Source organism: Monodelphis domestica, chromosome 1 (assembly GCF_027887165.1).
Source record: "Monodelphis domestica isolate mMonDom1 chromosome 1, mMonDom1.pri, whole genome shotgun sequence".
Taxonomy (NCBI): Eukaryota; Metazoa; Chordata; class Mammalia; order Didelphimorphia; family Didelphidae; genus Monodelphis; species Monodelphis domestica.
Window position 1 is genome coordinate 454,742,161 of NC_077227.1, and position 14,827 is coordinate 454,756,987.

At 35.3% G+C, this 14,827-nt stretch overlaps 1 protein-coding gene across 1 annotated transcript in view; it reads left to right on the plus strand.

Annotated features, from left to right (window-relative positions):
- NUP93 (nucleoporin 93) overlaps window positions 1–14,827 on the plus strand; it is a 112,576-nt gene that overhangs the window by 5,526 nt on the left and 92,223 nt on the right. The window contains exons 2-3 of the mRNA XM_001365209.4: window positions 5,374–5,591; window positions 13,928–14,045. Coding sequence (XP_001365246.1) covers window positions 5,413–5,591; window positions 13,928–14,045 — 297 coding nt within the window. The 5' untranslated portion in view covers window positions 5,374–5,412. The remainder of the gene's footprint in view (window positions 1–5,373; window positions 5,592–13,927; window positions 14,046–14,827) is intronic.

Genomic DNA, 14,827 nt, shown 5'->3' on the forward strand with positions numbered 1-14,827 from the left:
TTTTGTTTTTAGCCAAGTAATCTGAATGGTTGTGAAGCTTTTTAATAGTTTCTTTTGCTTTATTTCCTGACACTGGTGACAATGATGGTGGTAATTTTTGGGGTCAACTTCTTTCTGTTAGATATAGAGAGTTTCAACCTTTAGCTCACATGCCATAGTCATTTATGGGATGCTCTAAACCATATGGTATTGAAAGTAGTAATTCTCAAGTTTTGCAGATCACCTGCTTGTGCCTGTTTTGCTAGCTGGAGACTGGGCATGGAGACTTCAGAATATTTCTTGTGTAACCTTCTTTAAAATAATGAAGCATCAGTGAAAAGTATTATAATTAAATTTTTCATACAAAATACAGAAAAATTATTCTTTTCATTTAATAACCATTAATGGTGTAAAAGATTTATCCTTAAGCTAACTGGAGGACCGGAGTTTTGCTGGGAATTGCATTTTAGGAACTACTGATTTAAAGTAGAGTATACTCGGCAGTTTGAATATTTAAGTTTCAAGTTTTGTGGCCTGATTAAATATTGAACATATCTATATTCAGAAAGTGGAAATGGTTACAGTTTTTGTAATTAAGTCTTGTTAAAATCAAATGATGATTTAAAATAATTTCTAATGAAGGAATTTGACCTTTTTGCACCTTTATCTTTAATTCCATTTATTTCACACATTAAATATAAGAATTCCTTTTATAAAAATATTGAAGCCCCATAAAATCTTTGAGTTTTATTGAATATGGAATGTTAATATAAAGTAGCAGCCAATGGTTTTGGTGTTATTTACTAGACTGGTCCCAGTGTAAAATTGGTTATATAGATAGCAGTATGAATTTTCCTAAATTCATCTTTCCCTTACTAATTACCAGATGCAGAAATCTAGAAACCTAGAATGCTTATCCTGCTTTTTAGAGTTCCCATTTTCAACAGCAATAATCTCATACTACAGATTTTTTTAATTGAGCTCTTGCTATGTACAAGGCACTGTAATAACAATGAAAAAAATGAAACAGCCCCTGCCCTCAGGTTGAATGGTTTGTTTTTTTAAACTCTTTCCATCTTAGAATCAGCACTGTGTATTGGTTCCAAGTCAAAAGAATGCTAAGGGCTAGGCTGTGGGGGTTAGACTTGTCTGGGGTCACATAGCTAGGATGTGTCTGAGGTCATATTTGAACTCAGGACCTTCCATCTCTAGGCCTGGCTCTCAATCCACTCAGCCACCTACCTGCCCCTGTTCGCCTTCATTTTTGAAGAAGACAGTGCTGACTGTTTATTATTTTTATGTACCTGTGCCTGAAAAGGTTAGTACAACCTGGAACATGTGGGAAATTTGCTTTCGATCCCATTCCTTGCACAAGTTCAGCCCAAATTCTGTCAATAAACAAAGGCTAGATTTAATATTTAACTAAATATTTTCATTTTCTCATTTGGAAAAAGAGCAGTGATTTTTTTTTAAACAATCCAAGTTTAGTTTATTGGGTTAAGATTGACTTTGTTTAATCCTTGCATTGTTTTAAACTTTGTTTCCATTTTTTATTTCATGAAGTAGATTGAAATTATATTTTGAATCATAGACAAGGACAGCTTTGAAAGCAACAGCTTGAATTTATTATATAAATTTTAAAAAGCAAGCTGTACATAATAGAGGTCTGCAGTTTCATTTACAATTCCTTTTTTTTGTTGTTGTTGTTCTACTGTGTATATGTTAATGCCCGTTTGGCTTAGTGTTATGCAGAATACTTTTTTAAAATTGCCTTTTGATAATTAATGGAATCAACTTTACCTATAGCAATGCTGGTATTAATGCTATAACTTAAATATAGACTTGGGAGTGCTAATAAAACCTTATAAAACTTATAACCGCAAGTGGTATGTAAGCTCATTGAAGGCAAGGTCAGTGCCTGGCAAATAATGGGCATTTAATAGATGCTTGTTGAATTGAATTTTAATATGGTAACAACTAATAATAGTTGTTAAATTTTTCTCCATCATGAGTTATAGTATGGTTTTCCTTTCTTATCCTGGGTATTCATTATTTTGGTTTTAGATTTTGTATAGTCTGAATTATACAGTACATTTATATAGGTGATCTAAATAGAGAGCAAAGAACTGGACTCACTAGTTTGATATGCATTCAAAGAATTCAGAAATATTCAAAATGAGTTGTTAGTTTTAAGAAGACTGTTTTCTGGGGTCTGTACATGGAAAAGTGTGGGTGTGGTAAGGTGCCCATACATGCATGTGCATAGGAAGCCTTTGATGAAGGAATTCTCATAAATAAAAATGGTAACTCTCCAGTGTAATCTTTTCATCATCCTGTTATGGTCAAAATACTTCCATAATTAATTTTCCTATGATTCATTCATATTAAATCAACTGATTGTTTTTACTCAAATCCACCAAAGTGTAGATTTGCATGGGTTGGCAAGTTAAAAGTTTCTGGCAGCTTCATGACAAAAGGGTCTAATACAATTACCTTTTTTAGCAAAATATATTTGCAGAGTAGAATATTTTAACTTATTATGTTCTTCAACTTGTACATTCATGAAAACAAATGCTGTACTGTCTAGACTTTTATTATTCATCCTGGTAGTAGGAGTTAGAGACAGTTGTATAACTAAGTGTACATGCTGTTTCCTCAGAGCTTTCTCTACAAAATGGTATAAAGTGGCAATGATATTTGCTACTTCTCTTTCCCTTTTCAGGGAAAATTTCATGCTTCTACTTTTCACCACTGAGGTTAGTAGAATGTGTATGTTAATGTAGCTATATTCAGAAGGTAAAAAAAATATATATTTTTGTTATATATACCTGTAATGAGTTTTGCAAACCTTTAAGCTCTGTAAGGATGTTAGCTATTATTGTTATATGAAAGTGGAAATAATTAGATATCCATTATTTACTTTCTTGCCTGTTCTAGCTCTACAACATCTATAGTATCGGTTCCCCTTTTATCTGTTCATAGGACCACCACCCTTGTTCAGATTCTCTACCTTTCTTTTGGACTATTGTAGTAGAGCCTCATACTTGGTTTCCCTACTGCATGTCTCTCCCTTCTCCAATATGTCCTCCATACTATTGCAAAAGTGACTTTCCTAAAGCACTGGTCAATCATTTCAATGCCCTAGGACAGTGATGGTGAACTTGGATCATAAGAACATTAAAATATTTCTGTTCATTTACTCTAGCTCTAAAGTAGTTGCGATCTTGTTTTGAATCACAGTTCTTTACTTTCATGCCCTTTAAATTAGTCTTTTTAAACAATTTTTACTTTCCTGTTATGGATTTATAGCATTAACAGTGGTTTTTAAAGCATTGGTCTTTTTATATCAGAAAAAGAATTACATCTTATGGAAAGATTATACCTATTCTAGACAAGTAAGACATTAGTAACAGGGGAGATGGTAGGAAGTAAAGGAAGGAAAATATTATGACAAATCTTTTCTGTTTAAACCAGCTTGTTTGTTCTCTGTCTTCTAATAGTGTAATACTTGCTATACCAGTAAACCTTTTATTCTGCATGGCTTAGATGCATTAATTGTAAAAATAGGATTATATGAAAAATCTTTTTAAAAAACTCTTTATTGATGACTTTTGTTTAAGTTTCAGCATACTTCTATTCAGATCTTTCACAGTGTACAATCCATGAAAACAGTTAAGTACAGTAATATATAATATCGAAGAGTGATTTACAGTGATAGTACATGCTTTCTTGCACTTTAATAATAATAATATACTTTTTAAAAAGAAAGGGCAGGTATTTGCTTCATACATTATTTTCAATATTCTGCATTGTTTTGATCCAAGATTTGTGCCACTTAAAAGTTGATTTTCTTCATCTATATAATTGCATATATATCATTCTTTTGTTTCTGCTTTATAGTTTGTATATATGTATTTTACTTATGGTTCATTTGTATTCTCTAACATTTGTATATCATAATTTGTTCAGCCATTTTCACATTTGTTATATGAATGTGTTTTCAGATTTTTGCTGTTGCAAATAGTGCTGCTATTGATATTTACTTGCAGATTGTTCATTTATTATATTACTGGCAATAAACCTAATAGGATAATTGGGTAAAGAGGTATGAGCAATTTTATACATTTTCCTGTATAATTTCCAAAGTACTTTTTAAAATGACTGAATCAGTTCACAGTCCTATCAGCAGTGTAAGTGTATCTTTTCCTGCTAGATTAAAAATTTTGCACAGAAGGCTTAAAATGTGCATTATAATTTATTATATATTGACACTTTTATAAGTTTTTTGATCTTGTATTTTAAAGCATGTTATTCCTGCTATTATTTGTAATATGGAAGTCTCTCAGTATTACTATTATTATTGGTGGTGGTAGTGATAGTAGTGGTAGTAGTAGTAGTAGTAGTAGTAGTAGTAGTAATAGTAATAGTAATAACAGTAACAGCAGCAGCAATAACAACACTTATTAAACTCTCATTTCCCTGAATGGACATAATGTGAATGCATAGAGGTGGCAGGAGCCATTGATCCTAAAAATATATTAGGCTAGTAATATCTGAATGCATATGCAGAAATGGAGCTTTTGTGCAGATGAGAGAGACAAGATTGTGCTGTACAAAGAACCCTGGATTAAAAGTGGAAAATTCTTACAACTTGTCCTGCCATATTATACAAGGTCTTCTCATTGGGCCTTCTTAAAAGGGTGGGGGAATAAGTAGTTAAGAGCTGCTGGTCATTTTTAAACCTGAGGTTGGTGCCAAAATTTCTATTATCTATGCTATTTTAGCACTAGGGCAGCTAAGGCAGGAGTTTTTAACTTGGGATCCACAGATACCCGAGGGGTATTGTGAACAGATTCCAGGGGTACTGTAAATTTGGATGAGAAAAAACATAATTGTATCTTTGTTTTTTACTAACATTCATCTGAAATTTGATATTTCCTTTAGGTATTTAAAAACATAATTCTGAGATAGGATCCATAGACTTTGCCACATTGCTAAAGGGGACCAGGACATAGAAATGGCCAAAAGCTGCTGTTTTAGCGAGAGAGGCAAGAATTCTGGTCTTTTTCATATCTTTGCATTTGGTCTTTTGCATTTGATATAATGTATCATATGCATATATGTATACAAATATAGATGCACATTTATATAAAAATATATATATTTTATATGAACTTGAGCCCTCATCATGCACCCACATCCCAAATATATTTGCTTCTCCATTGTCTGACTCATTTCTTTCAATACTACTGCTCCTGTGCTGTGTAGATGAGGACCCAATACCATTTGGTGCTAGTCTGTATTGCTTCTTTTGTTTATAAAAAGGCCTGATGATTTCTTAAGCTTTGCTAGAAACCTGCATGGTGTTTGAAGTTTCTCTTTTTCTTTCCTTAGGTTTCCTATTTTTCTTTCTGCATAATATCTGCTTCAGAAATGGATACTGAAGGCTTTGGTGAGCTTCTTCAGCAGGCTGAACAGCTGGCTGCTGAGACTGAAGGCATCTCTGAGCTTCCTCATGTAGAACGTAACCTACAAGAAATCCAGCAGGCGGGTGAACGGCTGCGCTCTCGCACACTGACACGTACATCTCAGGAGACAGCTGATGTAAAGGCGTAAGTACTTTTATTGTGAAAGTGTCATTGGGCTTGGTCTTAGGAAATAGAATACGTTTTTTCTCTTAGTATTTTAATTTTGATATATTCTGTAAATAAGGGGGGGCATCCCAAGAACTTCAGATAATTTTTGAAATGTATAAGAAGTCTTGAAATTTTGCCTGCCTTGTCTAGGCTACAAGAGATGTTCAAGGGGTATTAGAAATAAGAGGAAAACCACTTAGTGCTATAGTATTACAACATTTGATTCTGTAAAATGATGTAGTATTTGTAAAGTGCTTTGTAAACTATAGCTTTTTAGAAATACTAGCTATTACTATATTTACTATTTAACTTTGTGTTATGTCTCAAGTGCTGGCTTAGAAATGCCTGCTGTAGTAGTTTAACAAATGTGAACCATTTAGACAAGTGATGTATTCAAAGCCTAGGGAGTATACCACAAAGGACAGAGTTTTAGAGAGTACCAGGAAGAACCTTATGTTCAGTCAATGTTAAGATAAATCATTAAAACATGATGTGATCCTGATCTGTTTAGAATCAGTGACTCCAGAGACTGAGATGGAAGAAAAAAGGGAAGCTGTTGGAAGCATGACTTCTCCTTAGCAATGATAGAGCAAAGAAAATTCAGAGAGCCCCATGAGGGAGTAGCTGATGGAAATTGCTGACTGGCAGCTGTCCATTGCAATGATAATGTCTTACAGGTCATAGATGTTTCTACAATTCAGTGTAAGAGTATGTAGGAAATAGTTATGTCTTGCCTTATTCTTCCAGCCTCAAAAACCAAAAATATTTGTTGTGTTTAATATAGAGATCAGTATATGTGGTATACATTCAACAAATATATAACCAGTGATAAGAGCTGGACCAAGCTGAACCTGTTCTAGATAGTAGTGGTTTCTAAAATCAAGGCTTTTGAATGTTTTGACTCCAGAATAGAATTGGTAAGGACAGAGTAGAAGTTTCTAAGGTAATTCTCTCCTTTTTCTCCTCTCTTATATTTTAAATCTTATGTTTGCCCTATCTACTTATGCTTCTAGGCACATACTTTTTGTCCATTTTAAAAAGAGGCCAAAAGATCTGGGTGCTCTCTGAAGCCACCTGCAAACAAAGTATTGGTCTCAGACATTTTCTTCAAGCTTGTCTTCTTGAGGATATTCAGCTCATATATGTATCATTATTAGGTTTGGTCTGCTGTTATATACTTCTTGGGCACATAGGTTATATACAAGGCTGCTGTTGAGAGTGGGAAAATGATGTGATACTATTTTAATTACCACAGTTATAACTTCATTTTATACATTCTAGAGCTTAAGATCTAAAAAGAAAAATGATTTATTAGTAACTTATGTTCTCCTTTCCCTTATCTTGTTCATTCTATTCCTTTTTTCTCTAAGTTTCTTTAGAGAAGAACAATTAATGCACTGGAGGAATGGGAGTAGGATAGAATATATTAAAATTATCATGAGTTGGGGGCAGTTAGGTAGCTCAGTGGATTGAGAGCCAGGCCTAGAGATGGGAGGTCCTGGGGTCAAATCTGACCTCTGACACTTCCCAGCTGTGTAACCCTGGACAAGATACTTAACCCTCATTGCCTAGTCCTTACCACTCTTCTGCCTTGGAACCAATACACAGTATTGTTTCTAAGACAGAAGGTAAGGGTTTTTATTTTTTAAAAATCTATCTATCTATCTATCTATCTATCTATCTATCTATCTATCTGTCTGTCTGTCTGTCTGTCTGTCTGTCTGTCTGTCTGTCTGTCTGTCTATCTATATCTATCATGAGTTTACAGCATCATTTTTCTGATAGATAGAGGAATATATACCATAATTTGAATTGAATGTTTTGATATTAGATGAAATTGAATAGGAAATTTTCTTTCTTCATATTGATAAGGAAAATCTAGACTTTAAGATTTCAATTTAGAGTTAGGATTTAAGCTTGACATTTTCTTGATTAGTGTAGAGTAATGATGTTGTGGGGCTTAGCCTAAAAATCTAGACTAATATATATTTGACTACCGTGTTACTCAAAGCAACCTTGAAAATGTAATAAAAAATAAAAACACTAGCTGACAAGTTATATTTGGAATATTCCTGAATTAACAACATAATATATTTTTAAAAACTCTTAGAATCAATATTTATGTATTTGTTCCAAGTAGAAGAATGGCAAGAGATACGCAATGGAAGTTAAATGACTTGCCTAAGATCATATAGCTAGGAAATAACTGAGTTCAGATTTGAACTCAGGCCCTCTCATCTTATATAATATATTTTAATAGTTGGAAAGTTTGGGTTGGTCTCACTACCACTAAAGTAATTGATTAGAATAGCAAATGAGGGGGTAGTGAGGTGGCTTAGATGGGAGGTCCTGGATTCAAGTGTGACCTCAGATATTTTCTAGCTGTGTGACCCTGGGCAAGTCACTTAATCCTTATTGACTAGTCCTTACCACTCTTATGCTTTGGAACCAATACACAGTATTGATTTTAATATGGAAGGTAAAGGTTTTTACATAAACAAAAACAAAAAACAATAGCAAATGAATTAAATGAAAGTCATCCTTTCACTTCTTAAGCAAATGTGTTCCTTTAGAAAAGATGACTGTTAGATGGGAGGTCTTAGGTTCAAATCTGGCCTCAAACATTTCCCAGCTCTGTGACCCTGGGCAAGTCACTTGACCCCCATTGCCTAGCCCTTACCACTCTTCTGCCTTGGAGCCAATACACAGTATTGACTCCAAGACAGAAGGTAAGGGTTTAAAAAAAAAGAAAGAAAAAGAAAAGATGACTGTTAAGTATGATTAATATGTACTTATTTCCATCTTTGCTTCTAGGTACTACAGTCAAAAGTTGGTATGTTAGGTAGGCTGGAGTTGTATGCTATACTTTGGGACGGGGATCTTAAAAAAAGTAAAAAGATAGTATGACTGAAAGAAAGAGCACCAGATTAGATGTTTAAAGACCTGGATTTTGGTCTATTCATCCTCAATCTTGGGTCAAGCACACTTCTCTGAGCCCCTTAATATTCCTGGATGAAGTTTCAAAACTTATATTCAGTCTTTAGTTAATTCACGTTATCTAATCTCAACTATTTGGTATTTTAAAAATTCATTGCCGTTGATTAGTTTCTCACATTTCTCACATCTGTTGTTACACACTTCTATGCTCAAGCCATCTTGCACTCTCACACTCTCCATTCTGCAGATGACCTCACAGTCTACTGAGAGTGATTCAGGCAGGACAGCTGTTGTCAGTTCCCTCATCTTCCCCTCCATCAGTCATCAAAATACCTCCATCTTCACCCCTGCTCTTCTTCTTTCTTCTGGTCTTTGAGTCTCAGTTTCCTTGCCATACCTAACACTCTTCTACTTGTAGTCTTGATCCTGTCTCTCCTTCCTTCTGACTCTTGCTTTATTGATCATTCATTCTGGTTTTCTCTGTGTTTTCCTATCTGCTTGTTCCTTCTTTGCTTCCTAGAAACATGCTTGAGTTTACCTATTTTACCCTGGACTCCATTATCTCTTTAAGCTCTTGTGTTCTAGTTACTTTCTCATTCACTGTTAAATTCTTAAGAGTAGTTTACAGATGTTTTCTCTACTTCTTCTTGATCCTGCCTCCATCTTTTGCACAATGGCTTCTGACTATCATTTCATTAGTAACAATAATGACAATGACAATAATAGTTAGCCTTCATATACAGTCTACTATGTGCTAGATGTTATAATTAAATTTTTCTGTGGACCATATCTTAATTTCATAGTTATTTACAAAATAGCAAAAACAGGCCAGAAAAAGAGAGAAGCACAAGCTGTTTGGCTGGCTAGCCCAGGGCATGAAAGCCTGGGCCACCAAGCCAGCCAACAAGATGCTTCCTATGCAAGCTGCTGAGCAAGTTTAAAGTCAAACTACATGCCTCTTAAGTCTGTGCTTCCAGGAAAAATGCTGATTTCTGTCCCCTCCATTGTCAATTCATGTTCTTTTCTCAAACCTCTCTGATTGGACAACTCAGACCTCATTCAGGACAAGAGGTGGATTTATGGGACATCAGAAATAATTGTGTGGCTTTAGAATGGCTACGCAGAGCATGTGTTTTCCCAGTATGGCAGCTAGTTAACTAACTTATTACCTAAGAGAATCCTTGTTTACAGATAATATAAAGAATTTGTCTTCACTCTGCCAATCTTCTATTTTTTTTAAGCCTACACCTTCTGTCTTATCATCAAAACTTTGTTTTGGTTTCAAGGCAGAAGAGTGGTAAGGGCTAGGCAATGGGGGTTCACACAGCTAGGAAGTATACATAGGACATAGACAAAAAGAGGACAGATTCTATCCATATCTGCCTATGGGGAAGATACAGTTAAAGCTTTAGCCTTAAAATCAAATATTTTTTAGCTTTAAAATTAAAAGATTGCTTGGGGGCCAAAAGGGCTACAAATTAATATTAACTCCACACAGGTGCTCTGCTGAGCACTGTATAAATATTATCTCAGTTGATCTTTACAACACTCTGAGAGGTATGACTCTCTATCCATTGATCCCTTAGCAGGGATTCTTAATCTGGGATTCTTGCTTTGGTTATTCCTCTGCAGGCTTCAGATTAGAAGTTGGAATTGATACCTTTGTCTTTGGGGTGGGAGTTACACTGCTGCTGTTTACTTCTAAACTTGTTCCTTTTAGCCTAAGATCTATGGGCTTTCTACTCAAGAACATTGAGCCTGAGAATAGGTATCTTTTTACAGTCCACATGTATCTGTCACTCACTCTTATGCTTAATGTGGGTCTGGGACATCCCCTTGCCCTGCCTGCTTAATGTCTTCTTGGCACTGAAATATGTGACTGTATGTGGCTGCTCTTGAACAGATCCAATCTCCAGTGTCCATAGACTTCTCTTTCTCTGTGCTGACCTGGGCTACAAAAATAAGTCACTTTTTCTTGAATTTCCCCACCAGGGTTCAGTATGGTGTGTTTTTGTGATTTAGTTAGCGGAGTTTTCAGGAGGAAGCTGTTCTGCTTTCTGCTTGTTTATCTTGACTTTTCCCCTTATCTCTCTTTTAAATAAAGTTTAACTAAGTTATTAAGTCCTCCATGAAATCTCTCACATCTCCATAAATGGATTGTTTCCTTCCTTTGATTTTCCTAAAGTACCTTATCAGGATGTTTCCCTCATCCTGCTCTAATTGTATACTATGCCATACTCACCTATGCATATGTTATACCTGCTTTGGCAGAATGGAAGTTCCTTAAAGCTGGCACTGAAGTATTCTTCAGTTTTTGTGCTACAGAATCTAGCACAGCACTTTGCAAACACTTAATAAATGTTTATTAGGGGGCAGCTAGGTGGCTCAGTGGATTGAGAGCCAGGTCTAGAGATGAGAGGTCCTACATTCAAATTTAACCTCAGACACTTCCCAGCTGTGTGACTCTAGAGTCATTTAACCCCATTGCCCAGCCTTTTCCTTGGAACCAATACACAGTATTGATTGGTACTAAGATGGAAGGTAAGAGTTTAAAAAAAAAATCTTTTTTAATAAAAAAAAAAGTTTGTTAAATTGGTCTAACTCTGCCACTAACTAGTAGTACAACCGTAGTTGAGCTGTTTTACCTTTTGGGGTCTTTTGTTTTCTCATTGCTAAATGTGGATGTTGGATTGGTTTTGTCTCCAATAAGCAGTTTGAAAGAACAGTTTTAGGCACCTTTTAATATCTCTTCCCAGTCCTTAAAAGGGTGTTTATTCCTTCATGCTGCTTATTGATTTATTGGAAACAAAACTTTGATCTTTGAAATGGTTAGAAAACAGTACCCAAAGTTGCATCATCAGATTCTGAATTCTAGATACTATTTGTGAACAACTAAAAACAATTCTTCCCCAAGACATTGTGGATTAGGGGGTAAATAATGTCCAAGTGGAACAAGAGAAACTGAACTAGAACAGAGAGATTGATGACTAGGCCAGCATTTGTGGAGAAAGAGTCACCTAGAAATGTGATTCCCCCAAGGGAGTCTTTGATTCAACATGGATGTCAGAGATGGATTTTAGTGTGGGACAGAACACAAATGAGAGGGGCTATACATTAAGATATTCGTTAAAAATAGGAGCAGATAGGAAAAGGAAAACTAGAAATTCAGGGGCACAGAATAAGGTATTGAATATTCAGAGTAGATGATAGGCTAGTTTTTATGGGCACTGTTGGAATTGGGGTTCAAGTGTCATCAAAGAAAGTGGTTTTGATCAGAAGTCAAGGGGCTGTACCAGGCAGAAAAAGACTTTGTTTCACCAGGGGTAAAGGAAGCTGATCATAGCTCTGATATTTGCCTGGAAGGTGGAAATAGAGTAAATTAATAAGAAAGGACAGTGACCCCAAAGGATTGGGGCTGAAGGATGTATCTGGATTGGAAGGGAAGGGTATGTCTAAATAGGATGAGTCAAGTTTTGAATGTGTTCCAAGCTAATTGAATAATTTAAGACTATATAACTGTAATCTATCTATAGATGTATCATTTGTATTTTGAGATTTCATTTTACTATAGATAAAAAATATCAGCATGTATTGTAGTAGAAACTGTGGGAGAAGGGCTGCTACAAGAGAAGGAGAGAGAAAGGACAAATTTTGAATTTTTGAAGAATTTGAGTCTAGTTGTTTAGAGAAGTACTTTCTCCTCTATTCTACTGTATATTGGAACTAGGAAATGACAGAGTAAATTTAGTGGAAACCTGCTTTTGGGGAACCTTCTGGTATTTTTTTCCCCACAGTTTGTTTTTCAAGGTTTCTGTGTGTTAGTGCCATTTTATTTTTTTAAATCAAAAGTGTATAGGAATTCAGTGAAGGAAAAACAACAGTATGTGAAGGCTTTATGAAGGAGGTGAGACTTGAACTGGATTATGAAGGGCAAAAAAAGAATTTATTAAAATCCTATATGGGGATGACTATTCTAGGTACTGTATAGTTAGCATATTAATTAGAGCCTGGTACTATTGAGACTAGATTGGGAGTTCTACCTTATATGGGCTAGTTAGTGTTGCCCAGTTCGACAGACTATATAGACTTCAGACTCTATGCTTAGCTTGTAAGTTTTCTATAGGAGGAACTGGGAAGAGTATATGAATGGATTGGCACAAACTTTTTACTAAGCAATTCAAAGTATAACCATGATGTTAGGGCCTTAGTAATGTTATTTTTGTTTTGGGAAGAAAGCCTATAGATACAGAAAGTTTCCACCTGTGACTATGTTAGACAGTGTGGACTTGATGGCTCCCGGGAAAGATCTTGATAGAAAGATCTTGGATAGAAAACTGAATTAAGCAAGGAAAACCTAGGCTCAAGGCATGCCTCTAATACACTGGCTATTAGGGCAAGTAACTTAAACTCAGTGGTCTGAGCAACTCTTTAAGACAATAAGTTCTAGAAAAGGTTCTGATCTATATTGGTAGAAGAAGTGTCCTCACCAAGGAGTTCCCTAATCACAGCTCTAGTCCCTACTGCCTAATGTATAGTTTTTATTTGTCATAGTGATTTAGGATTTGCAAAGCACTTTACTTAGTTTTCTTTGACTCTTAAAATTTATGGTGGTGGTGCCATTATTTTCCCCATTTTACAGATGAGGAAACTGAACTTAGAGAAGTTAAATGCTTTGCTTAGGGTCATGAATCTAGTAAGGAATCTGAGAAGGGATTCACATTGCTTGGAATTATTTATGACTCTTACATTAAAATTATATGTCAGTAATATATACAAAAGCATGGGGCAGCTAGATGCTACAGAGGATAGAGTGCTTGGCATGGAGTGAGGAAGACTTCTTCCTGAATTCAAATCTGGCCTCAGACACTTACTAGCTGTGTGAGCCTGGGCAAGCCACTTAATCTTGTTTACCTCAGTTTCCTCATCTATAAGTCTGGAAAAGGAAATAGCAAACTACTCCATATCTTTGCAGAGAAGACCTTAAAAGGGGACACAGGAAGCCAGACAGGACTCTGACTCACTTTCTCTCTCTCTCTCTCTCTCTCTCTCTCTCTCTCTCTCTCTCTCTCTCTCTCTCTCTCTCTCTCTCTGTGTCTCTCTCTGTCTGTCTGTCTCTCTCTCTGTCTGTCTGTCTGTCTGTCTCTCTCCTTCACTCTCCCTCTCTCCCCTCTCTTCTCTCCTCTCTCACTCATTCACACACAAAACAAAAGTAACCTAGCCATTAATAAAAAGGCAAGAATCATCTGTAGGTATATGAAGTCTTGAATATTTTAAAAATCTTCCATATTCATAATGCAGTAATCCAATTTCTTCTCTCATTTTTATCTTCCTACTTTTTCCCTCTTCCCACCACAAAAAAAAAAACCAAAAAACAGGTCAGTTCTTCTTGGGTCTAGAGGACTTGACATATCCCACATCTCACAGAGATTGGAGAGTTTGAGTGCTGCCACTACATTTGAACCACTTGAGCCTGTGAAAGATACAGATATCCAGGTAAGAGTAGTCTGACTATTGAAATGCAGATAAAATCCTTGGTAAATAATTGATCATTTGTTTTATAGCAATTTAAGTTTGACCAGCTATCTAATAAAAGCAATATTATTGTTGTTTTTCTGCTTTCTGGATTAAATGAAATATCTTACCAAAAAAATCCATTCTGTTTGGTTTGGGATTATGGGGGCGGGGGAGCAGAATTTGGTTGATTATATTTAGTTACTTTTAGGAATTTCTGCAAGGCTAAATTATGGAAAACAAGCAATTTCTGTCCTAACTTGAACATTTCTATTTATTTCCATTTCTTTTTTTTTTACTTCAAATCAGAGGACAAAAATCATGGCTACCAGATCATGTTTCAGACAAGTCATATTCTTTCTTTTGGATCCCAAGTGGCATTATGTTTCTTTTTGTGTTATTGGTTCTCAGACAAAAATTAAAAAATGTTTGGCTACAACTTATTAAAGTCTTCTCTGTTGATTTCCTTCCTTTATTTTCTTTAATTTTAACAAACATCAGCAAACATGAACATTCAATATTACAGAGATCACAAAAAAGGATAGTAGATCTGTACTTGTGAACCTCTGTTATATAGTTTTTTTAAGTACGTATTTTATTTAGTACAGTGAATGTAAAATTGTTTTGCTTGTTTCTTTCTGATCTTTGCCCTCATGTTTTTAAATGGTTCATCACCTTTTTTTAGTGCTATTATTACTGACCAACTTCTCTCCCTACTTGATTCTCGCTAATACAAATGCCTTCTCTCATAACAAAAAAGCACA